The sequence below is a fragment of the Polyergus mexicanus genome, unplaced genomic scaffold (assembly GCF_030449975.1).
Source record: "Polyergus mexicanus isolate NDT 795.1 unplaced genomic scaffold, iyPolMexi1.0 SCAF_10, whole genome shotgun sequence".
In the NCBI taxonomy this organism is placed as follows: domain Eukaryota; kingdom Metazoa; phylum Arthropoda; class Insecta; order Hymenoptera; family Formicidae; genus Polyergus; species Polyergus mexicanus.
Window position 1 is genome coordinate 8,937,265 of NW_027223330.1, and position 24,336 is coordinate 8,961,600.

At 32.6% G+C, this 24,336-nt stretch overlaps 6 protein-coding genes across 12 annotated transcripts; 3 read left to right on the forward strand and 3 right to left on the reverse strand.

Moving 5' to 3' along the window:
• The first annotated feature begins 1,913 nt into the window (after positions 1 to 1,913).
• On the forward strand, positions 1,914 to 8,816 carry Drp1 (dynamin related protein 1). 2 transcript variants are annotated; one of them, XM_070302736.1, is made up of 9 exons: positions 1,914 to 2,336; positions 2,841 to 3,405; positions 3,505 to 3,752; positions 3,847 to 4,377; positions 4,454 to 4,621; positions 4,841 to 5,138; positions 5,226 to 5,437; positions 5,508 to 5,601; positions 7,758 to 8,816. In XM_070302736.1, the coding sequence occupies exons 1-8, from the start codon at positions 2,235 to 2,237 to the stop codon at positions 5,562 to 5,564; spliced, it is 2,181 nt and encodes a 726-aa protein (XP_070158837.1). In that variant the 5' UTR covers positions 1,914 to 2,234; the 3' UTR covers positions 5,565 to 5,601; positions 7,758 to 8,816. The 2 variants fall into 2 exon arrangements, with proteins under 2 accessions (XP_070158837.1, XP_070158836.1); XM_070302735.1 differs by lacking the exon at positions 7,758 to 8,816 and having other exon boundaries at positions 1,915 to 2,336; positions 5,508 to 5,817.
• On the reverse strand, positions 5,983 to 9,641 carry LOC138936942 (SET and MYND domain-containing protein 4). 2 transcript variants are annotated; one of them, XM_070302734.1, is made up of 4 exons: positions 9,520 to 9,638; positions 7,710 to 8,565; positions 6,902 to 7,541; positions 5,983 to 6,819 (listed from the first exon to the last, which is right to left on the reverse strand). In XM_070302734.1, the coding sequence occupies exons 1-4, from the start codon at positions 9,537 to 9,539 to the stop codon at positions 6,308 to 6,310; spliced, it is 2,028 nt and encodes a 675-aa protein (XP_070158835.1). In that variant the 5' UTR covers positions 9,540 to 9,638; the 3' UTR covers positions 5,983 to 6,307. The 2 variants fall into 2 exon arrangements, with proteins under 2 accessions (XP_070158835.1, XP_070158834.1); XM_070302733.1 differs by having other exon boundaries at positions 6,902 to 8,565; positions 9,520 to 9,641.
• Positions 9,642 to 10,236: 595 nt separating this feature from the next.
• LOC138937026 (V-type proton ATPase 21 kDa proteolipid subunit c'') lies at positions 10,237 to 13,272 on the forward strand. Its single transcript, XM_070302881.1, has 5 exons — positions 10,237 to 10,494; positions 10,716 to 10,764; positions 10,858 to 10,941; positions 11,015 to 11,414; positions 11,563 to 13,272. The coding sequence occupies exons 1-5, from the start codon at positions 10,413 to 10,415 to the stop codon at positions 11,593 to 11,595; spliced, it is 648 nt and encodes a 215-aa protein (XP_070158982.1). The 5' UTR covers positions 10,237 to 10,412; the 3' UTR covers positions 11,596 to 13,272.
• Cpt2 (Carnitine palmitoyltransferase 2) lies at positions 12,021 to 15,579 on the reverse strand. Of its 3 annotated transcripts, none has more exons than XM_070302879.1 (7): positions 15,430 to 15,579; positions 15,037 to 15,077; positions 14,230 to 14,791; positions 13,562 to 14,095; positions 12,965 to 13,454; positions 12,675 to 12,867; positions 12,021 to 12,548 (listed from the first exon to the last, which is right to left on the reverse strand). In XM_070302879.1, the coding sequence occupies exons 1-7, from the start codon at positions 15,466 to 15,468 to the stop codon at positions 12,422 to 12,424; spliced, it is 1,986 nt and encodes a 661-aa protein (XP_070158980.1). In that variant the 5' UTR covers positions 15,469 to 15,579; the 3' UTR covers positions 12,021 to 12,421. The 3 variants fall into 3 exon arrangements, with proteins under 3 accessions (XP_070158980.1, XP_070158978.1, XP_070158981.1); XM_070302877.1 differs by lacking the exon at positions 15,430 to 15,579 and adding an exon at positions 15,202 to 15,378 and having other exon boundaries at positions 12,022 to 12,548; XM_070302880.1 differs by lacking the exon at positions 15,430 to 15,579 and adding an exon at positions 15,179 to 15,378 and having other exon boundaries at positions 12,022 to 12,548.
• Positions 15,580 to 16,225: 646 nt separating this feature from the next.
• Positions 16,226 to 18,911, reverse strand: LOC138936814 (uncharacterized). Of its 3 annotated transcripts, XM_070302540.1 has the most exons (6): positions 18,315 to 18,911; positions 17,764 to 18,083; positions 17,173 to 17,358; positions 16,933 to 17,106; positions 16,707 to 16,856; positions 16,226 to 16,638 (listed from the first exon to the last, which is right to left on the reverse strand). In XM_070302540.1, exons 2-6 carry the CDS (start codon positions 17,829 to 17,831, stop codon positions 16,404 to 16,406), a joined length of 813 nt encoding a protein of 270 aa, XP_070158641.1. In that variant the 5' UTR covers positions 17,832 to 18,083; positions 18,315 to 18,911; the 3' UTR covers positions 16,226 to 16,403. The 3 variants fall into 3 exon arrangements, with proteins under 3 accessions (XP_070158641.1, XP_070158642.1, XP_070158640.1); XM_070302541.1 differs by lacking the exon at positions 17,764 to 18,083; XM_070302539.1 differs by lacking the exon at positions 18,315 to 18,911 and having other exon boundaries at positions 17,764 to 18,164.
• Akt (Akt kinase) lies at positions 18,483 to 24,237 on the forward strand. Its single transcript, XM_070302535.1, has 7 exons — positions 18,483 to 18,916; positions 19,635 to 19,908; positions 20,009 to 20,246; positions 20,428 to 20,625; positions 21,141 to 21,411; positions 21,536 to 21,772; positions 21,846 to 24,237. Exons 1-7 carry the CDS (start codon positions 18,703 to 18,705, stop codon positions 22,184 to 22,186), a joined length of 1,773 nt encoding a protein of 590 aa, XP_070158636.1. The 5' UTR covers positions 18,483 to 18,702; the 3' UTR covers positions 22,187 to 24,237.
• The last annotated feature ends 99 nt before the right edge of the window (positions 24,238 to 24,336 follow it).

Consider the following 24,336-nt stretch of genomic DNA (forward strand, 5'->3'; position numbering starts at 1 on the left):
TATTGTAGCTGGAATATGTGAGTCGAAAATCAAACGTATCTTTCTAATAAGGATTAATTTCACTAGTGTTTTCTTTATAACTTACATATTATAATATACTTATAACTTACATATTATCATACAGTTTTTATTTACTTACATGTATTTGTAATGGATTTGTACACATAAATTAAAAGTTTAGAAAATCGATTTCCATTCGCAAATTCAATTCGGATTCGTAAATAACAATTGATTGAAATACTTGTTTAAAACTTTTGTTTTTTTTCTCCGTATGGTTATGTATCTAATTAATTCTTTGTCTTCTTCGCCTTCTCTTTTAAATATTTGTCTCTTTAGGAACACAATACAGTCTCTTTATATTCTTTTTGAAGCTTATTGTAATTCAGGCCAGATTTTTAAACTGTTTTACACATAACTGAACTGTGAACTACACAACTTTCGTTGTTTGAAATATCTAATATCAACGACATCTTCTATCCGGGACCAAACTAAATATTGAGAGTGTGTTCGAACATCTAGCTATGGCTGAGGTCGGGAAGCCGCTAGAAATGCTTCCAGGCGTTGCATTAACCAATCAGAACAAAGAAATCTTCATTCTTTGTGTTCTGATTGGTCAACCAAACGCTTCGAAGCATTTCTAGCGTCTTCTCGACCGCAGCCTATAAGGCAAAGTAGCGTTTAATTAGCCAATTAAAAAAATCTTTTCCGATTGGTCAATTAAATGCTACTCTATTCACGGATAAGATTTTTGAACATATCTAATATGATGTAATTCATTTGAATTCGTAATTTGAATAAGCGTATAATTTATTGCCGAGATATACTATATCCATACCTCGTAAATTTCTCTAATATAAGAGAGAGAGAAAGAGGGGGGGGGGGGGTGAGGGTGAGGGGGGGGGAAGGAAAGAGAGAAATTATTCATCGAAATCAAGCAAACTAGATTAATCTTAAGCACCGCCTCTTCACATTTCGATAACAAATATACAGAATGAAAATATTTTTCTTAATAAAATTGCATTATTTTCACAAAAATACATTCATTTTGATATAATTCTTTACGCTATATATTTTCTTGCATATTTTTATTTTTGAAGATATTTCATGTGAAACTCGTATAAACAAATTTTTGTACAGAAAAATAGTTTCATGATCGTGATTTTATGTAATTTTCGTACAAGAACTGTCATATATTTCTCGGTTTTTTTTTTTTTTTTTTTTTTTTTTTTTACTTACGTGATCAACATATTTGAAGAAGATAATCGCCATGCATGTGTATAATCGCGCAAATACTGCGCAATCTCTTGAATCTTGTAGATGATTTCAAAGATAATTCCATTCTATCCGATTACGTAAATTGAACAATATATATATATATATATATATATATAAAGATAATTTAAATAAATGCAAATATTGTCTATCACATCACAGTCCGGCGTGTCCATCGACGCGTTTCTACACAAATGAACGGAATGAAGTTGTCAAGATTCAAAAATAAACCGCCGTTTTTAGCGCCGAAAAAGGCGCCAAATGAAAGAATACGCGCCAATATAGATATACCAAATACGCTAAAACTAATATCCTTTTTTCGTATTAATAGATTTGAGAAGAAAGGAAAGATTAAAGTTAAATAGAAATAATTTCTTTTTCGAATACACGGCTCGAATACAAAGCAAGAACAGAAACAATGTATTTATCTAGTGTCCTTCGTACGACGATTCGCTACGTTAGACATGCATATGATTCAATTCAGAGGTTATCTTTCTCCTTTCAATGGGGAGAGAAAAAGATAAACTCTGAATTAGTGCAGTCAGTTCAGCTATAAAGAACAGATCCCATATACACATACGCATCGTATGCGATCGACAGTGCGCACGCGTGTACGAAGGGAGAGGGCGAAGCGGGTGAGAGTGAGCATGAGTAAGGGGTGTGAGGGGTCGAAGTCAGTGCGTTATTCCGGTGGTGATTTGGAGCGAAAAGTTGGGGTTTTCTCTTCGACATTAAATTCGTCGACGCGTTGACCGGTGTCTGTTAATCTCCCCACAGCTGTCACACGTCATATGTCACACGGAACAATACTGTGGTTGTCGTAGGTGGAGGAGAGTCGCGGGACAAATCGAAACGATTCGGGAGAAGCGAATTGTTGCACCCGGCCTCGTCTTAATCGACCGACTGACCGATCGTTTCGATCGATTTATCTTCTAGACGCTCATTATCTATTTATTCCCAGCATGGAAGCTCTGATACCTGTGATAAACAAGCTGCAGGACGTGTTTAATACCGTCGGTGCTACTGCGTTACAGTTGCCGCAAATCGTCGTCCTGGGTACGCAGGTTAGTCGAGTCTCCCTTTCTCTCTCTCTCTCTTATCTTTGATTTGTAATAATATAGCAACTCTGTTCTTCTTGTTCGGACACTCCGCGTTGTTAAAATGAGATAAATACAGAGCTTAAATAAAGAAGAAAAGTTTGCGGTGTACAGTTGGAAAGAACAGATCGATATATCATTCACCGTTCGATGGATATTTAAATTTTTTCTGTCACGAATAATGTAATGGCGGTCAATCACATTCTATAAAATTCGCGATTTTTTTAGTCTTTTGCATTCGCGCGAAAGATATAGTTGAGGAAGATGATATCGTAGCTCTTTTAATACCCAAATCAAAATAATATGAATATTATAGTTTTCCTTTATATTTTATTTTTCTTTTGTATCTGTAATCAAAAGATGAAAAACAAAATTATCAGTATCTCAATATCTTTAGAAAAAGGGATCCGAATGAAATAATCTATAGACATTCTTCAATGATGATTTAATAACAAATATTGTGTTTTTCAGAGCTCTGGAAAGTCATCTGTAATAGAGAGCTTGGTGGGACGCTCCTTTCTACCTCGAGGGACTGGTATTGTTACACGACGTCCATTAATATTACAACTTGTGTATACGCCAAAGGATGATCGAGAACATAGAAGTGCGGAGAATGGTACTCTTGATGTGGAGGAATGGGGAATGTTTCTGCATACAAAGAACAGAATCTACAAAAATTTCGATGACATTCGTGCAGAAATTGAAGCTGAAACTGATAGAATGGCTGGTGCAAATAAAGGCATCTGTCCAGAACCGATTAATCTTAAAATATATTCAACGTCAGTTGTTAATCTGACACTCATAGATCTACCTGGTATCACAAAAGTACCAGTGGGTGATCAACCAGAGGATATTGAGAGTCAGATTCGTGAACTTGTATTAAAATACATATGTAGTCCTAATTCTATAATCTTAGCAGTTGTCACTGCCAATACTGATATGGCTACAAGTGAGAGTTTAAAATTAAGTAAAGATGTTGATCCAGATGGCAGACGAACGCTAGCTGTTGTTACAAAATTAGATCTTATGGATGCTGGTAAATTTAATTTTCCACAATCTTACATTTTGTCGTGAATATAATATTAATTGTATAACGCCATTAAATACATTTTCTTTTCTTTTCTTTCTCTTTTAGGAACCGATGCCATAGATATTCTATGTGGTAGAGTCATCCCAGTTAAACTAGGTATTATAGGCGTTGTTAATCGTTCTCAGCAAGATATAATGAATAACAAGAGTATTCAGGAAGCACTGAAAGATGAGGCTACATTCTTGCAACGGAAATATCCAACATTGGCAAACAGAAATGGGACTCCTTATTTAGCAAAAACTCTCAATCGTTTACTTATGCAACATATCAGGGATTGTTTACCAGAATTGAAGGTAATAATGTTAATAATTGTCGAATCACAGCTAGTATAGTTAGAATCTACTAAAATGAACATAATTTGGTAGAACTTGTGTTTTTTGAAAACAGAATAGAGTGAATACAATGGTCGCGCAATATCAAACCCTTCTCAATTCCTATGGCGGAGACGTCGAGGATAAAAGCCAAACCTTGTTGCAAATAATCACAAAATTTGCAAACAGTTATTGTGCTACGATAGAAGGTACTTCTAAACATATAGAAACTACAGAGCTGTATGGCGGCGCTCGTATCTGCTATATATTTCATGAAACGTTTGGCAAAAGACTTGACTCAATTAATCCGCTGGCGGACCTCAGTAAAATGGACATACTAACTGCTATTCGCAATGCAACCGGTCCGAGACCGGCTCTTTTCGTGCCAGAAGTTTCTTTTGAGTTGCTAGTCAAACGTCAAATACGAAAATTGGAGGATCCTTCGTTACGATGCGTAGAGCTCGTGCATGAAGAAATGCAAAGTATAATACAACATTGTGGCACCGAGGTGCAGCAGGAGATGCTGCGTTTCCCTAAACTACACGAACGTATTGTCGATGTTGTTACACAATTACTACGTAGACGGCTCCCACATACCAATTCAATGGTAAAATATTTATTATATACTTTTATATTTATGTGTTCTTTCAATACTTAATAACTTGATTTCTTGAAAAAAAAAGGTAGAAAACTTGGTGGCGATAGAATTGGCGTATATTAATACTAAGCATCCCGATTTTCATAAAGATGCAGCATTTGTGTCGTCCTTATTAAAGGAAACTGACGTAGATCATCTGAAGCACAACAAACAATTACCTTCAGCATCCAGTACCATAATCACCAATGACACAGTAAATAATAAATTTTTATTTAATGTCTTTTTGAAATTTCATTTGTTTTATGTATATGATTAACATTATTGTAAAATTACTCTGTTTGGATCTAAATGATTTAAATGCAGATGACAATATTTGCGTATGTTTATCAAGTTATTTATTATTTCACTCACACTATTTTTAATTTTTGTATGATGTGTTTGTGTAATTAATAATGAAATATATTTGTAACAGATTGTAAAAAGATCACTCAATAATCAAGATGAGAACTCTGTTTCTCATCAGACTAAGGAACAGCAAGGACAGCAAAATCACTGGCTGCTAACTAACTTGCTACTCCAGGGAAAAACAGAGTCGACTAGTTCGATGTATGGTTCTCCGGTCAGAATGCGCGAAAATAGTAATTCTCCGCATCCGATTGAATTACAAAAAGCATCCCCGCAACAAAAACCAGTAAATCTACTCCCTGCAGTGCCAATACAGACGTCCCGAAAGCTTAGCGAGCGTGAACACCGGGACTGTGATATTATCGGTAAGAAGATATGTATTATATTACACGTCATATATAAAGAAATTTTAATTTTAATCTTTTAATCACTTTTATTGATTCTATTTACAGAAAGGCTCATAAGATCATACTTTTATATTGTACGAAAGTCCATTCAGGATAGTGTACCAAAGGCTGTTATGCATTTTCTAGTCAACTATGTAAAAGATAATTTACAAAGCGAACTTGTCACACATTTGTATAAATCGGATCAGGTTGAGGCCCTATTAGTCGAAAGCGAGCACATTGCTGTCAGACGTAAAGAAACAGCAGACATGCTTAAGGTATTATAAAAGATTACATAAATTTATTTGATTGGAATTTTGATTTCTAACAGATGCTCTTATTTTGCAGGCATTAACTCAAGCCAATCACATTATTAGTGAAATTAGGGAGACACATATGTGGTAATCAACTGCCTAAACCACTGGATCCTAGTTGAATTTAGGTATTACATCTGTATTTTAATGAGCTAAGTTAAAGGATGTACTTTACTAATGTATATGATGGACCACTGTACATAATTCTTATCTTTCTCATGCAAGTAAGGTATATATGTATCACAATTTAAGCAATGGTCCTGATATATATTTCATTACTTAATTTTATTGTACAAGCATGAAGAAAGCACATAATATCATACATAAAACGCGCATTTATACAATGTTGAATTATTATTTGATTTGCAAGATATATAATTTAAGCTTGATTTTCTATATACTAATCATTAATATATGTACTCTGACTTATTGTATAAAAATGGAATAATTTCGTTTTTTTTTTTTTTTTTTTTTTTTTTTTTTTTTTTTTTTTATGTTTATTACATGGAATTATATATGCTTCTTCATCATTTAATCTAATTTTGCATTGTCTTGCGTTGTTAATGATAATGCACTTAAGAATTAAGTACATTGTGCCGCGAACATTTTCTGTTTTTCTATGTTTATAAATCTTTTCTAAAATAGCTGAAAGTATACTCTTATGCGAATTATATACGTCGCGTCTTTTTACAAAACCTGTAAAAAGCAGAGAGCTGACAACAAAAAATTAAATAACTATTTCGCTACTATATTTAAATAACAATCATTTATAGTAGTTTTTAAAATAAACTATTTATAAATGACTGTATGTGTTACAAGCAGGCACGGAAATTATTACACAGAGATTAAGCCGAAAGAATTATAACATTGGACGATACACTGTTCTGTTTTGATACCTTCGATATTAGGTTCAACCAAGTGTTTATTGACAAAGTATGCGTGTTCATATAGCAAAGGGATCGCATCTCTGTAATTCCCCTGATACATTTTAGCGACAGCGCTCAATCTCTTTTGAATCGATTTACGAAGTTGTTTCTCGAGCTTTTTTAGATCGATCATTTTTTGGCATTTAGTACATTGTTGATTTGCCACTTTCTGCGAAACGTTTGCACTTACCACCGAAATATCTGTTGGTCCGGAACACGTTGTACATTTGTAATACATTGTCTCAGGCAGTGGAAATTTCCAATTTTGCGTGCAAGCGTCACACTCGCATAGAAATCGATATTTCTTCCATAAGAGTTCGCGTCTAGTCAATCTGATCTCGCTAAGAAATTGAGGCCCATAACAATCGAGTATCTCGCATCCTTTGCCGATAAAACGCAGTGCTCTGACCACGACTATTCCTGTAAAAAGATAATTTATTCAACGCCATACAAATTTCTTGTATCAAGATAATCCTCCTCATCAATTTTTCGGACCGCTCACCATTGGGATAAGAGTGACGAACTACATTGGGATAACAGCTATGATTCACTAGACTGACTGTGGTATAAATCGCGCCACCGATATTTCTGGGTTCCCAAACGCGCGTCGTTTCCTCGTGAATGTTCTCAACAATCTCGTATGCGTTGCAATTAATTGCCTGCAAATGATGCAACATAGCCACAGCCAATGGAATAAACGTTTCCTTCGTACAGACGATATCTAGTTTGCTCAGAACGGAGATCAAACATTTCGCGAGGAAGATCGCTTGAATAGTGCGAATGAGATTCACGTTAGGTTCCACATCGGCACAATGAGTCTCCAATTGGAATACCGTTCGGTAATCAAGAGGATTGTACGTCTGTGTCGATACTGATTTCGTGTATTTTTTACTGATGTTTTCGTCGATACTTTTACTAGAATGATATTGTAAGAAATCAGGATTCAAAATGTGCCCTGTTTCTGCACTATTTTGCAGCGATAACGCTTGTACAACTGTCATGCGATAGGCTAACAAGAGGTGAGACGTTTTCTGGCATCTGTCGTTTGAGGAATTTTCGAAGAAATAATCAAATACCAAGCATTCGTACTGGTGATAAATCTCCCACGCTTTCTTGCGACACGTTTCTGTGCAAAAAGATACCTGGAGAATGCAAAAAAAAAAATTTATGTTGAAGAAATCATATCTATAGCGTGTAAATTCGGATGCATAAAAGGGGATGATGAGAGTATGAAAAAGAAAAATTAACAAAAACTTGCAGGGATGTTGCTGATATGTGCATGCGCGAGTATAATCATGCGCTCTACTAACTCTTTGGCAATTACGGCACGGGATTTTAACGCTGTCTTCTAATTTAAGTGTGGCATGGCAATGCAAGCAATTCCTGCCGAGAGCCGGTGCGTCCGTGCTAAAGGAAAACGGCCGATCGACAATGAGTACAGCCCCCGGTTTGATGTCTCTTGTAGCCACGAGGTGCCGGCCCCTAGCCCCATCGAAACGCAGCTCGACGCTATCCGGACAACTCGTGAAGTAGTTGTGCGGCTTGCCATCGACGGCGGGCATCGCGGCGGCGCGTTTCCCAAGCGACAAAGAAGAGGATGAGGAGGAAGAGAAAGAAGACATCTTTTCGCCGCGTTTCCTAGACGCGTTTCTCTCCAATTTCCGGGAGCATTCCCGTTCTAGCTGCAAGCATTCCTTTCTACGCTGCACAAAGTATTTGACATTCTCCTCGGAGTCGTTATAGAAACTCGCAGGAAGCGCCAGCATGCACTCGCAGTATCGCAGACAGCTCGCGTAAGCGTTCAGACAGTAGAAACGCCTGGCGCTCTCGCAGAGCGCATCTAGGAACACTCTACCGTTCGCACCGGCCGCAAACAGTGCTTTCGTGAGAATATTACACGTTCTAATTTCCTTCGCGTGCTCGTCCCCAGATTCAGCTGCCATCGCTTTAAGCGATGTCTCGTACAATCGCGCGGCCTGCGCGTCGTTCTTACCCTGATACAAAGCGCTCGGTTTCAGGCCCGCTACATAGGACATGTCTACAAGCATCTCGACCATTCCTCGCCTATCGCCTGATGTGGACAATTTTGCGAACCGAGTCGCAAACGGCTCTTGCGAAACGATTTTGTCGTATACGGCATGATGAAATTCGTCGAGTGAGACGTTTCTGTAACACAAACAACGAATGCAATATGAAACGTAAAAAAAAGTTTGCGATTCAAATCAACACGCGTTCCTCGCAAGAACAAAACGACCAAGTTCGTCAAAAAGGCGAGATGTTTTTGTAATTTAATAAATAAACATGTAAATGGATCTTTTTTTAAGAAATTGTCGGGGCATTATCAAGAGCAAGTATTGAGAAACGAGAAAGATAACAAAAAATATCTATTTACTTCTATATTCAATTTGAAGAAATGATAATCAGTTTACAGAAATAAGAAATTATGGGCAGTACAATGGGAAATAAAATATAATGAAGCAATCTCTGGGAAATCAAATTGTATAAGAACATTTTCGAAAATGTATGAGATTCTCTTATCATTTCTCAATTATTTTAATTAGATCGAGAAACCTGTTTTTCGCTTTAGCTTTGAAGAAAAAATATATACATTTGTCTATTGTAATTATATATTATACGTTTTCGAGTTTACATGTATTTTTCGTATATCTACATGTATTTTTTCTAATTTTATTTGGTATAGAGATGCATCTCTGATATCATATACTAGTACTTATAACATTGTCTTAAAATAATATATACACGTTACAGAATGCATGTTTGAAGATATGCAGATTGTCGGTTCGGGACACACGGAACCTCGTGCGTTAAATGCGCACATTTAGACGGCGTATTGCGACCTTAATTTTTCGCAGACGAGTCTGCGGTATTTCCCTATTGCTCTAAATTTATCGCTGTAAATTGAATAGTAGAAACCGAAATAGAGTACGAGCGACGGTTGGTCCGAGGCATAGAAGAGGCAATATATAATTAGAGGACGCGATTTATCATTATTTGATTTTTATCATTATCATTATACAGAAAAAATTATCTTATCCTGAACAAATATGTGACAAGATTTCAATTAAAACGATTTTAACTTTTTTATTTCGGCTGGCTTACCCGTTCTTCGTCAAAGACATTCTATAATTGTTATCGGGACAGATTGAATATTTAATATAACATCTACCGGACCCGCTTGTGTCTGCGCGGAATGGAGAGAGTCGAATGGGACGAATTCTAAAATTAGGCTGATGGTCCGACGTGTATTTGTCCCCTCTTTCGAGATGTTCAACAATTTAGCTTAGAAAAGATCGAGCATAGATGTCTGGTATGGTTTTTTTTTTTTTGGACCGATGGAATTTATCATACAAATACGCGCTTAACACTAAATTAATAAAAAACTTATTATAAAATTCGTTGCTAATATCTATCGTAATAATAACGAAAGACTGCTATAGTCTTTGATACAAATACATTTTGGTGATGACACAAAATATTATTACAACGTACAATGCAATTGTTGCAAGACTTTATTCTTGTATATAATTTTGCAAAAGTAAAATAGCCGTCAGCCTAAGTAATGCAATAAATTAACAATTGTCGCCTTATCGAGGATCTTTCGTAATGTCAATATCTCATTGATTGAAATATCAAAAGAAATCTCAAGTAATTACAGTAGCAAACTTGTCTGTTAAATTTAGCGCACCTTTGGAATGCGTTCGAAAATCTTACTCGTTGAGTGAAGTAGCGTCTGCTTGACCAATAGAAACAAAGAAATCTTTTTATTCTGATTGGTCAATCGGAATGCTACTTCACCCGACAAGTAGATTTCCGAACGCAACCCTAGAACCGCCAGCAGTCATCACATGACAGCGACAGCGCGTGAAATTTTCTTTCGGCATTTCGGATGCAGAGATTAAAAAGTTGTTGGAGAAAAAACGTCGCGCCGGGCTATTTAACTTTTCCGGAGTGTCGATTGTAATTTCACAGTATTTTTATATAATTTGTATTGAATGAAATTTACCATGGCTACAATGAGATATATTTTGGGTAGCACATTTGCGGTCACCTCCTCGATCACAATTCTTATTTTAGGTATGGCTTTATTATATATATGTATTTATATCAAGAATAATTTATGTAGACACATGCGATAAACTCGCGAAGAAATGTTGAATTGAAATTAATGAATATTTTACTGAATTATACAGTGTGTCCACTGTCTGTCTATTCTTATGTCAAGCACATTTATATTACTGAATTAATACTGTTCAAGAATCATATAAAGAATTTATTATATATATTTTATGTTACAGTTTTGTATTATGTATTTACTGGCAAAGGAGAGCAAATTAGCATTGCATGGTACGTATAATCATACATTTATATATCATATCTTGATCCTGATACTGAATTCTTAGCACATGAAGATATTAAAATATTTATTTTCCTATCTAGGTTCTTGTCAAATACTTCTCCATATATGTGGGCTACATTGGGCATAGGTTTGTCAGTAGCTTTGTCTGTAGTAGGCGCAGCATTGTAAGTTTGATAATATATTATAATCTTAGAATAGCATCAAATTTTATACTTATCATAATATTTATCTTTTCAGAGGTATCCATACAACAGGAGTATCTATTGTTGGTGGAGGTGTAAAAGCACCTAGGATCAAAACAAAGAATTTGATTTCTGTGATATTCTGCGAGGCTGTAGCTATCTATGGTCTGATTACTGCCATTGTTCTGTCTGGAATGCTCGACAAATTCGATGAAAAGGAGATTATGAATAATGAGCTGCTTAAGAATCAGAACTGGTTGGCTGGATACTTAATGTTTGGTGCTGGTTTTTCCGTTGGTTTGGTCAATCTTTTCTGTGGCATAGCAGTCGGCATTGTAGGTTCGGGGGCAGCTCTCGCCGATGCGGCAAACTCTGCTCTTTTCGTAAAGATACTTATAGTTGAGATTTTTGGTTCTGCTATAGGACTTTTTGGCTTAATTGTCGGTATTTATATGGTAAGTTAATATTATATATATATATGTGTATATATATAAATATATATATATATATATATATATATATATATATATATACTATGTATTGTTTTTTTTTTATATATATATATATTAATTACTCATAAAATATTTTTTTCTTTTTTCTCAGACATCCAAAATAAAGATGGGTGACAAGCTATAAGTGATAAGAGATCACAATATTCCATTCCATATTTAGTCATCAATAAAAAATTTCAAAAGAATAATTGCATATTTATGAAATTGTCATGAAATGATAAAAAATTTCTAGATACCAATATATGAATTTAGTATATTATTGCGTATCTATACAATTCCACTTATGCAACTTTCATGATGATCTAATTTAACATTCATCCTGATATCTATAACTGATGAATGTTGTATTTTGTTGTTTATGTTATTAGACATATTTTTCCATTTCTTTTGAAACAGAAAAACAACTAAGCTTAATTATATGTTATATAATAGAGATATGAATTTTTATCAATATTAGAAACCAATATAATTTTTTGTCTCACATGTTGAATATATTATAGCGCTTAGTTTTACACAAGTCAATGTACATATTTTCTTGTTCACATGTGCGAGTAATATAAAATAATATTTGTAATAATTTATCCTCATATATACATATATACATATATATCATATATATATATAATCACTAGTTAATTATATTAGAAAAATTGTTGGATGATTATAAAAAGTAGCATCATATTATCAATTGTGTATAAAAAATATTAAAAATATTTATTCTCAACAATTGTATATAAAAGTTTCTTATCAAAAGTAGCATTTTGCTTTGCTTTTTTGTCTAATATTTAAAAAAATGGAGATATAATATATATATATATATGTCTACCTCTGATATAGGTAACATGATTGTAAACATTTTCTTGTGTAAATGTATAATATATCTGTATAATGTGATAATTGTCAATGATTTCAAAAAAAAATATATCTAAATATGTCTGGTCACAATATGCTTATGTGCATAGCACTTCATGGATGCTCTTGAATGCATGTTCCAATGTTTGTACATATTTATTGGCATTACGATTACCTTCATAACTTGTCACAACTGTGCCCAATCGTTCATCTTGAATCATATATCTAAACAATATACATTATATTAATTTCATATTTATTAAATCTCGATATATTCCAAAAAAAATAATATATTAGTATAAACAATTGCGATATTTTCGATATTAATATAATGCATTATGAATAGTTTACCCTATTCCATAGCCATCAGATACTACTGGTCCAAATCCACCAGACAGTACAACTGGACTTGATAAAGTGGATGTAGACAATATATTATAATTTAAAGCGTCGTATGCTGGATCTTGAAAAATGACTGGCTTAATAGAACCTGATTTCTCTGCAATCTTTCTCAAGGCAAACAAATGTCTATCAAATCCTTGGCCTGTAAAATAAGAAATATTGTGGAATAATCTATATACCTTCTCTTTATTTTTTTAAATTTATTTGTTCAAAATTTGCGATAATATTGAACTATTTACCCATTACAGCCTCTTTTGTAAGCACATTGTGAGCTTTACTACAATCGAATATCATTCTTTTTAAGTCTGATTTAGAGAATTTAGTTTGTTTTCGAGTCATAGCGATGCATATTTCTTTAGTTTCCAATGTACAAGGTCTAATGGTTTCTGTTCTGCCATGTTTATATGCAGCTGTACTGCAAGATTCATAAGTTGGAACCACTCTATTTTCTAGAGTGTATAATGCCAATTGAAATGCCAGTTGCATCACAGCATCTGGACTTATCCTGAACTTCTTACATTGATTTTTACCAAACTCTTCATATATTATATAATCAATGCACAATCGATTGATCCAATCTTGATATTTTGCTTTTTGTTGATTAATAATATTTTCGCTTTTTGCATCTATAAAAAATTGTAATCTCTCGATGTTTACACTTTCTTTTGCAAGTTCATTTACTTCATTAGGATGAAATCTAGGTTTCTTAGATATATCGGTCTTCACATCCTAAAGAATGAGGAAGATTTTTAAGATCTTGCAATCTTCACAGAAACTTACTATGATTACATTAATATGTCTCCAAAACTAGGATAATATCTATCTAATACACATACCTGAAAATACCTGAGTACTGCAACACCATCACCCCACGAATGTTCAAAATTGATTCCACTGTAGCCATCCTTAGAAACAATGAGAGAAAAAGACTTGTCGAACCATCGATTGGTACCATCTGCATGTAAATATGTTCTAAGTAATTTGTTCTTTTCAGTATCAATAACTTCGTCATCCAAGCTCATTACAAATATAGCTGAATCAATTTTCTTAAGGATTTCCCTATTTCCTGTTTCGACTAAATGTGAACGTGCTTGTGCCCATTGATTCCTTTCTGATGTCGTAAGAACGCCCACTGGATGTTTATTTGATGGCCTATCATCTTCCAATATGGCTTTTAAGCATGCAGCTATCTCTCTAGGACTACGAATAGAATCGTTTGCATCTAGAACATCAAATGCATAAAAATGACCTTTTCTTAGGATAACTAAGTGTTTTGCTGAAGAATCGTGGAAGATTACATCCTTCTCCAATTCCGGTATTCTACTCGTATTAAATAGATTTTTATATTGCGACATATCCAAAGGAAAAGCCTATAATGAAAATTGTTTTTAAACATGCTGTTAAACATGCTCTATTTCTATACTTAATATTATTTCTTTTTCAATCTATAATTATTGTATTTCATTTCTTTCTATAATGTTTCACAAACAAAATTTGTTATTACCTTAAATAAGTAAGCACCATACCAGCTAAAGCGAGATGGAATCAGTCTTGTGACATTGCGAAACAGTTCAGTATCCGATTTTTCAGGTTTCATATGAAATACTTCTGGCTCTAAAACGTTATTTTTGAGAGATTTCAAAAATCTCAATGATGACACAACGAGATTTGTCGCCTTTACCAATTGTGCATCATATTTTGAATCGGATTCTGGTATAAAAATTAAGAAAGGATTGTAATTGATGGGTAAAGGCTTGCGATCTCGTAAATACATATCAAACCATAGCTCGCTAATGTAACTAGTATGTGGATTTTCATCATTATTATGAATCAGCTGCTTTTGTAAACTTTGCCCCTCATTAACAAGAAATTTCGAGACACAGGATGATGTGTATTGTAATTCCTCATTATTCAATAGAGGTTTCTGTGCATTTAAATATCTCCTACATGTATCTTCAAGCTTTGGTATTGGTAATCGTGGTAAAGATGCTTGAAAATGCAGTGTTGGAACTTTACTAATTTGCAGATATTGATATTCAGGGATATCATATAATGATACAGTACTCCTGAAATAAATGCGTATACATTAATATTTACTTTTATTAGATAATTATATATTTTCAAAATTAAATATTTTACAGAATCATTAAATTAAAGTCATTCAATTTATATGACACTAGTTGTATAATAACTAACTTTCATATTATAACTAATAATAAATGTAAGTTTCCAAAGTAGAAAAATGACGAACAAAATGAAAAACACATTGTGTCTCTCTGTTGCTAGGAATATAAAAACAAAACACTAATACCTAGCTAGTTCTTGTATTAGTGCGACTCCTCCACGGCTTATCTGTAATATACATAACAGAGAAAAAGGAAATAAAAGCAAATATAAAAATATCAGATTTTAAAAATTAAATATCGAAAATATATACACTATATAACACACACCATATGTTAAATAAATACTTTACCAAAATTTTTCGGAATTTATTTCTAGTTAAGACAAACATTTTATGATTCAATATGCGAGTTAGTTTTGGCAGGTATATAAAAAAGGTAATATAAAATGTATAAAATTATGAGATTTATATAGAGGACGGCAATGTAACAAAGTACTAGTGTGACAAGCACTGTGTAAACATGACAAGTCTTATTGCTATATTACATATATAGGACACCAATATGGATAGATGGAATACCTCCAGACAAGACTTTTGTGTGCGTGTATGATGCGTCATTGACCAGATAATCGACCTCGACAAATTTGACTCGTCATAATCAAATGCTACGAATTTTTAAGGTTCGCATAAATTATCCAATTTTTTTGCTATTATTTACATGTATATGTTGTGTATATATATGTGTATATAAACACATATACACATATATTTAATATAGCATTTATTATATTTTATATATTACACACAATTGTGTATATATATAAACATAATATATCTAGACCGAGTGTCGAGGAGTGGGAGCCGAGGTGCATGTAGAAAAGGACATACTCTGTTTCATGCCCCTTGCGTTCTCTCTCGCTCGCACGTAACTTGACGAAAGAGAGCGCTATGCTCTGTGCGAGCGAGAGAGAGAACGCAAGGGGCACGAAACAGAATATGTCCTTTTCTATGTGCATCTTTACCACCACTTCTTAATAAAGGCAAACGCTCGGTCTAGATATACTATGTCTATGAGTATATATAATATTATATATTATATATATACAATATATATGTATATATGTGAATGTAGACTGGAATGCGCGCGTGCGAAAAGATATAGGAAATGTAAGCGTAATAAATTGAGAATAGAGCAAAAACTATTAATAACTGTTCTTTTTTATTTGACTGATAGAAACTATTATATATCACTTATTTTTTCTCTAATTTTAGTAATTTTTTTTCTATTATACTATTTCACGAGAGATCTAATGATATCTTTCGTTGCAGTGAAATATGTAAGCGATTGAGGATTAAGCAGCTTGATTGTCGTAAGCAAAGAGATTGTCCCATCATCTCATGATATAGATATTTCTCTTTTTATTTTATTTTTTTCTCATAACAATGCATTAAAATCAATTTTAATATCCATGTCCAAAGATGTATAATTAGCAATTATTCTAATATATATATATATATATATAAACTTTTCTTAGCACTTATTTCATCTAAGATTATATTAATTCCTCCAACATATCCTGAAGTATGTACATTTTCTTTTCCAAACGTCTGTTTTTTTGTGCCAAAATTTTATTTTGATGCCTGTTATAGGCAATATACCTTAAAAACGCTGACCACTTTTTATCCGAAGAAAAATCTATTTTTCTAAAACATTCTATATTATATTTGGACATATGTACAAAAATTTTCTTAATTTTAGAATTCCCTAAAGTAGACGATGGTAATTTCCTAAAAAAAGAAAATTTATTTACAATATTTATGATATAAATAAAAAAATTTTTTTTTTCTTCTCTTACCTTTTTCCACTTATACTATTATTATTCACAAAATTATCTTTTTGATTATTCACAGACATAATATTTATTTTCTTTTCTGAATTTAGAGACGCATTGACTAAATTTTCAGTTATATTCAAAACAGGGATTGATTTCTGTTCCATATTTTCGCTACAGAAAAAAAGCATTATTTAAAAGTAAAAATTATTAAACATTATTAAAGAAAATATATTTGATTTACTCTTACCTTTTTATGCTTTCAATATCATTTCTTGTATCATTTTCTTCACAATTTTTTGTATTGTCATAAATTGCATCCTTTTCATTTTGAGATTCAATTTCAGAATCATTTTGAGATTCAATTTCAGAAACATTCATGTTAGTTTCTTGTAATGTAGATGATTCTTTCTTTTTATCTTTACTAGAAGCAAAATGTTTCAAACAATTATTATGTAATTATAATTTTAATAAAAAACTTTTCTCTTACCTGTTTTGTTTGATATAAACAGAAGGAATTGCAGTATTTTTTAATCTTCTGATTCTCGAGTATAGGTTTACTTTATGAAAATCGTTCTCTGTGAAATGATCACTGCAAACTCTGGCCCCTTTGTAAGAGACAGTACGGCCAATTATACTAAACCATTTATTCTTCATTTGTTCATCTGTTGGTATTCTATAAACATTGTATAAATTTTGAAACAGTTATTAAAGAATGTAGAATATAAAACAATATAAGAATGTTTGAAGTAAATGTGAAACATAGTTTGGAAAAATTTAATTTTACAGTATTAAATTAATAACATATTTTTCCATTACTTTGACGTGTAAAACTCTATTATTAATTAGCAAATATTATTAAAAATTACTTAAGGATTAAGAAAATAAATAAATTGAATCTTATAGTATAGACTATCAATAGTTCTTAATCGTAATATACACAGTTTATCAGATCTTTAGCTATGTTTCTCGTTATAACCAGATATTAGGATATAAATAATAATTTTTTTCCTCAATTATCTTAATCGTAATTATTATTTTATCATTTTTGACTATATATATGTCTACATTTTTTTATAACCTGTGAAATGACCGTTGTGGATTAAAAGGGATGCACTCTTTCGAACATAAACAACACGATGTAACCATTTTTCTAAATTTAAAAAGTGAATATATCCTCAAATTATATGTAATTTGTTCATATATGTCGCAGATATTGGACGCTTTCTTTTGTCCAAGACGAAGATATGAACACTCCACCTTCTCTTTTTTTACATGTTCTTCAAACCTCAACTTGGAGTTTGGAGTCTTTCGCGCATAGTCCACTTTTTTCTCCTTCTCCCACTCATCATACAGTAAGTAGAGAGAGAAAGAGAGAATCTATTTATGTATCTAGAGTCCCTATGTAAATAAAAATATCCCGATATGTGCAAAATATTAAACACGTATGAGATTAATATAAAATAACAATCATCTACAATATCTTTTGATAGTGATGATGATAAATTAATCAATATAAGATATATACAATATATTATATATATATATATATAATATATTAATCAATATTCTATATATATATATATATATATATATATATATATGGAATCGTTGAAAACAATCACGACGTACGAATATCTAGATACGATGCGTAAAATCCGTTCGAAAATGTCTAGTGAGATTAGACGCGCCGTAAGTTTGAAAATAGGTCCAATCGTAAAGACCCTGCTCTCTCGAGTCGTCGTGACGGCTCGTTGAAAGCTGGACTTTAGAGCCGAGCGATGATCGCGCCGCTTCTGACGTCTCGGGGTCCTCGGGTTCAGCGTGATCACGTCGACGATCACTGTGTGTATACATATGCATTATCTGCCACACGCGTATCTATGATTGCTCAAGTTTGTATACGCGCACTACTCCCGCTATTGCGTGTTATTCGCCATTATTTTTGTGAGGCTCCCGGTGGAACGCGGAACCTGGGGCATCCGCGTAATATCGACAAGTGCGCAAAGACGGGAGAGTGATGGGGGACGCGGCGATGAACGTCGCAGCGTCCGGTGGTGGCGGCGGCGTTGGCGGTGCTAGCGGCAGCGGTAGTGGCGGTGTTAGCGGCAGCGGTAGTGGCGGTGTCAGTGGCAGCGGCGGCAATGGCAGCGGAAGCGGTAGCGTCGGCGGTAGCGTCGGCGGTAGCGTTGGCGGTCAGCGAATCGTCAAGGAAGGCTGGCTCCAAAAACGCGGTATTATTACGCCGAGAGCAGTTCATAATATTTACGTCTTGCGCAATGTTTACTCGATTGATGCGAATGTGTCTCGTGATTGTCGCATGTTTCTCCTCGGCATGTCTACGTCGAGCGTATGTCACGAACACGTGGTATACGTTCAGCTACCTTCTCGTTGACGTGACCAATGTCAAGAGTAACACCGAAGCTAAAACCCCCATGTATCGATATATTCGCGTTTATATCACGCGAGATGTTCGTGATGAGAGACGAAAATATCGACTGCAAGTTACGTTCTCTTTAACACGACGTCTTTGCGATAGTTAAAAAGTTCGCTGCTCGCATATTTTCATGTCTAATGGTATTATTATGATGTGCATTTTGTAATGCACATCGTGAACAAAATCTAACAAGCCTCGGAGCATAATGTCTATTGACTTTCCTAGATTTTTTTTTTTTTTTATTCATTATATCTTACGTCATAAATTCTTGCATGGTAATTATCTTTTTTATCCCGTATTGGATATATTAATAAGAAATTTTATATTAGCTCTAGTAAATGTGAGATTTGGGTGATAATGTGAATATAAGTACAGAATATTTTAAAAAGTTTAGGGGTTTAGAAACTTGCTTTTCTTATTAGAATTAAAATCAGATGTTTAATTAGAAGCTATTTTTTTCATAATATTTCTGGATACATACAGAAAGTAAAATATGAAATAATTTATATTTGTAGGAGAACACATTAAAAATTGGAGATCGAGATATTTTGTCTTGAGAGATGATGGTACACTGGTCGGGTTCAAGGCAAAACCTGATCCACAAATGGCTACTCAAACATCTACGCAGCCATTAAATAATTTTACAGTACGTGGATGCCAAATAATGTCAGTGGATAGACCTAAACCATATACATTTGTTATTAGAGGCCTGCAATGGACAACCGTAATCGAAAGGACATTTCATGTAGAAACAGAACAAGAAAGGGAAGACTGGGTAGCAGCAATCAGGTGTATATTCTATTTTAACAACAATCTGTTAAGCTTCAAAATATTATATTTTATATTGTGTACAATATTCATATAAACTCTTTCCTTGTATTTTTTGCAGATATGTAGCAAATAGGTTAGCAAATGAAGAAAATCAGCAGCATGAACAACCCCAAATGCAACAATCTTCCTCTTCAGAAGATGTCGATATGGAATCGTCAATAGGTGCTAGGTCTGATTCTTGTAGCTCTTTAGGTGTTGTATCCACAGATTTAGATGGTGGTAGTATTGATGAATTATCAGCAAAATTCAGTGTCCAAGGAACTTCAAGCAGTAAAAGTACTGGCAAAAAGAAAGTAGTAAGTTATTGAATCTCTTTTGCTTATTTAGATGTATTGTTTTTACCATTTTTTTTTTTTTTAGGAAACACATTGTGCTGAGTATATGAGTACTCCATATATGTGTGTATGTGTATATCTGTGTGTATACAGAAATGTATAAATCATTTTTATTTATAAATTTTTCCTTTATTTGTTTCAGACACTTGAGAATTTTGAATTTTTAAAAGTTTTGGGAAAAGGAACTTTTGGAAAGGTAATTCTCTGTAGAGAAAAAGCAACGGGACATTTGTATGCTATCAAAATTTTAAGAAAAGAAGTTATTATTCGTAAAGATGAAGTGGCACACACACTTACCGAAAACAGAGTATTACGCACTACTAATCATCCCTTTTTAATTGTACGTACATTGTTTAAAATATTTAATGTATCATTATTACTATTATTGATTATTAACAGGATGTTTACTTTTTGGAAAAACATGCAAAACTTGGAATTCTCAGGGAATTTTTTTATACCTGGGAAAATCAGGGAATTCTTTTGGAATTTTATTGAGACTCGAGGAATTTTTTTAAAAATTCTTTCTTTAATAATTTTGCTCTTATACTGTAAGCAATTTGCAATTCGTTTTTTTTTTTTTTTTACCCGGTACATTTGTAAATTTAACATTTGAAACTTAAGTAGCTTTGTGCTTTTCCTTCATATGAATGAAAAGCGTATAATAAAAAGAATTATTTTAAGAAAAATCTTTAAAATGTTCTCTTTATTTGGAATTTTGAACAAAAATATTTGAAAGATCAGGGAATTTTTTTACAAGATTTGAGTAGACATTTTATATTAAATATCCTTTAACAATTCATAATTTAGAATTTATCTGCATTTGTAATAATAATTAAAATATTTTTTAATTTTCAGTCTTTAAAATATAGCTTTCAAACGGCAGATAGATTGTGTTTTGTTATGGAATATGTAAATGGTGGCGAATTATTTTTTCATTTGAGTCGGTCACGAGTATTTGGTGAAGATCGTACTCGATTCTATGGTGCAGAAATTATATCGGCTTTGGGTTACTTGCACTCGCAAGGTATTATATATCGTGACCTAAAATTGGAAAATCTTCTCTTGGACAAAGATGGGCATATAAAAATTGCTGATTTTGGTTTATGTAAAGAAGACATTACATATGGTTTGTATTATATTTTTTAAAGCTAAAGATTAAAACTAATAAAATATTGTGAATAAGTTTTAACATATACAGTTGATTATAGGATGTATATATATATATATATATATATAGGATATATTTGTAGGAAGGACAACAAAGACATTTTGTGGAACACCAGAATATCTGGCACCAGAAGTACTCGAAGATAATGATTATGGACGAGCTGTGGATTGGTGGGGTGTGGGTGTAGTCATGTATGAAATGATGTGTGGTCGATTACCTTTTTATAACAAAGATCATGAAAAGCTATTTACGCTTATTTTATTGGAAGAAGTAAGGTTTCCTAGGACGATTAGTAATGAAGCAAGAGATATGCTTGGTGGTAAATACTATTTTAATGATCGTAATCACAGTGTTTTTATATGAAAAAATTCACTTTTGAATTATTTTTATAGGTTTGTTAATAAAGGATCCAAGTAGAAGATTAGGTGGTGGGCCCAATGATGCGAAAGACATCATGAATCACGCATTTTTTTCGTGTATCAATTGGACGGATCTTGTCCAGAAGAAGATTCCTCCACCTTTTAAGCCGCAAGTGACTTCAGATATTGACACTCGATATTTTGATAGTGAATTTACCGGCGAAAGTGTTGAACTTACGCCCCCGGATCAGGGCTGTTTAGGTAGTGGAGGAGGTTTAAATTCTATAGCAGAAGAACAAGAACATTTTCCGCAATTTTCGTATCAAGAAAGTCATTCTGCAGCAACTTCTTCCATTGTCTCTATTAATCACTGACAGTGTCAAGTGTCTTGCTTAATTAATGTAACGAGATGTGTGGTTTATTAATGCATGAAAAACCGAGCAAAAACATTCAATTACAATATGTATCTGATAATTGTCTACAAAGCTTAAAACTTTACCAATGATAGGCAAATCAATAAAATTATCTTTCTTTATGATGCTTTTTTTATGCATCTTAAGAGATTGTTACATATCTCCAATGGCAAATTAGATTTATGCGTATAAGCTCGCATATAACACCTATACACATAATTATTAATCACTAAAATTGTATATGGAAAAATGTATACTATAAGATTGGGTCGAGATATAGTATGATTAATATTTGCTGCGTATGAAAGGAATATGACAGGGATTAAATTACGTTCTTAATTGAATCGAGTTAATTAAAACTCTTTGAGAGACATATATTGTGAATATTGAATAATTTTCTTATCATCAAGAAATGCGCGATAATCGTTAAATAAAAATCTTTGTTTTTAAGAAAAGCTGCACTTGACACTTTCCAGGTTTATTGTCACTGTTTATTATCTTATTTATGGAAGGACAGTTCCTGGTTTTTTTTTTTTTTTTTTTATTCGGTAGATGACTGTTACGGCAGATGCCAAAGCAAAAAAATTACAACTGTCAAAGAGCCAGACAAAAAATAATGGTTTGTCCATTGCGAAAGTAGAATCGTAATAAAATATCAGCTTTAATTGAATATTGTATAAATTTGAGATCGTTTTTTTTAGCTTTATGAGGGTCGTCTTTATGACGACGGTCGTTATTATGACTGGTAATAATTGGAGATGTGCGAGTATTCGAAAATTGTGAACTCTATAAAGTTCAAAGTACTTATTTGAAAGAAATGTTCGACTATTTTTGGAATATTGCTCGGAACAATAGGAGAGATGTTTAAAAGAAACTTGTAGCTTAAGTATTTTCAGCTTTTGTTATTCTCTCTGTATATGTGAGATAAAACTGCCGAGATATTAAAAATATATTAACTTATTGGAATATATATGTACTGTGTAAATAGAAAATATGTTTAAAATTTAAATTCTCTATATTACATTGCTACAATTGGATATTCTAATCATTGGATCATGAGCTTACATTATGAGCTTAAAAAGCTTAAGCATAATAAACATTCAATTCCATAGTTATCTAATGTAGCTTAGAATGTGGAGAAATGGGAGCTTTAAGAGAGAGAAAGAGAGAGGTACTGCTTTTCAATATATTACAGCTTGTCTATCTTCATTGAGTAATACGTTTTTAAAGCAAAAAATCTGTCTTTCAATATTCTAAACCGCGTATAATAAAAAGTAATGTTTTATATATCAATTGCATCATTATATATTATACATATATATATTTCTATTCTTATTTAAAAAAAAAGCCACGGTTTTTTTTTAAGATACTTAATCTCAAAAAATCGTTTAAAAATATAATTGTTATGCAAAAATATTTCTTTAATGGACAGTGACAAAATATGTGAATCTTTCTCTTCTTTACTTGTAAAACTGAAATCGTTGCTAGACTTCAACGGTATTGGCACAAAATGAATTGTGCATAATTGTGATCAAAGTGCCTAGTGAACGATTATTTCCTAGTGCAAATAATGTATTACATTCAAATGCAAATATGAAAATATAGAATAATCACATAACTATGTGTACCATTACCCTATTTTTACCTATTAGGACTTAATCTATATCATTTAGATAAACTATTTTTGCATTCTTTGAAAATTTACGAATGTAGAATACATAAAAGCTACAGGTTTAAACATTTATTTAGCTTGAAAATATGTTTGTCATATAATTATATAAATAAGGGCGATCCGAACATAATAACTCGAATGATTTCCAAAAATAAAATTGCAAAAGATGTGATATGTAAAATTTCGAAAAACTCACACATGTCTAATTATAACGAATTTTAAATCGAAAAGATTTTCTGATAAACAGTCAAAGCTATTTGTTATTTACGTATCATTAACTAGTAATTAATTATGAGAGCTAGATGGATATGAAATCTTATACACTAATATTATATATTATTAATACTATATTATACTCTACATATATATATATATATATATGTAGAGTGGAGATATATATATATATTTTAACAATTAAAGAATTATATTGTATGTTTTT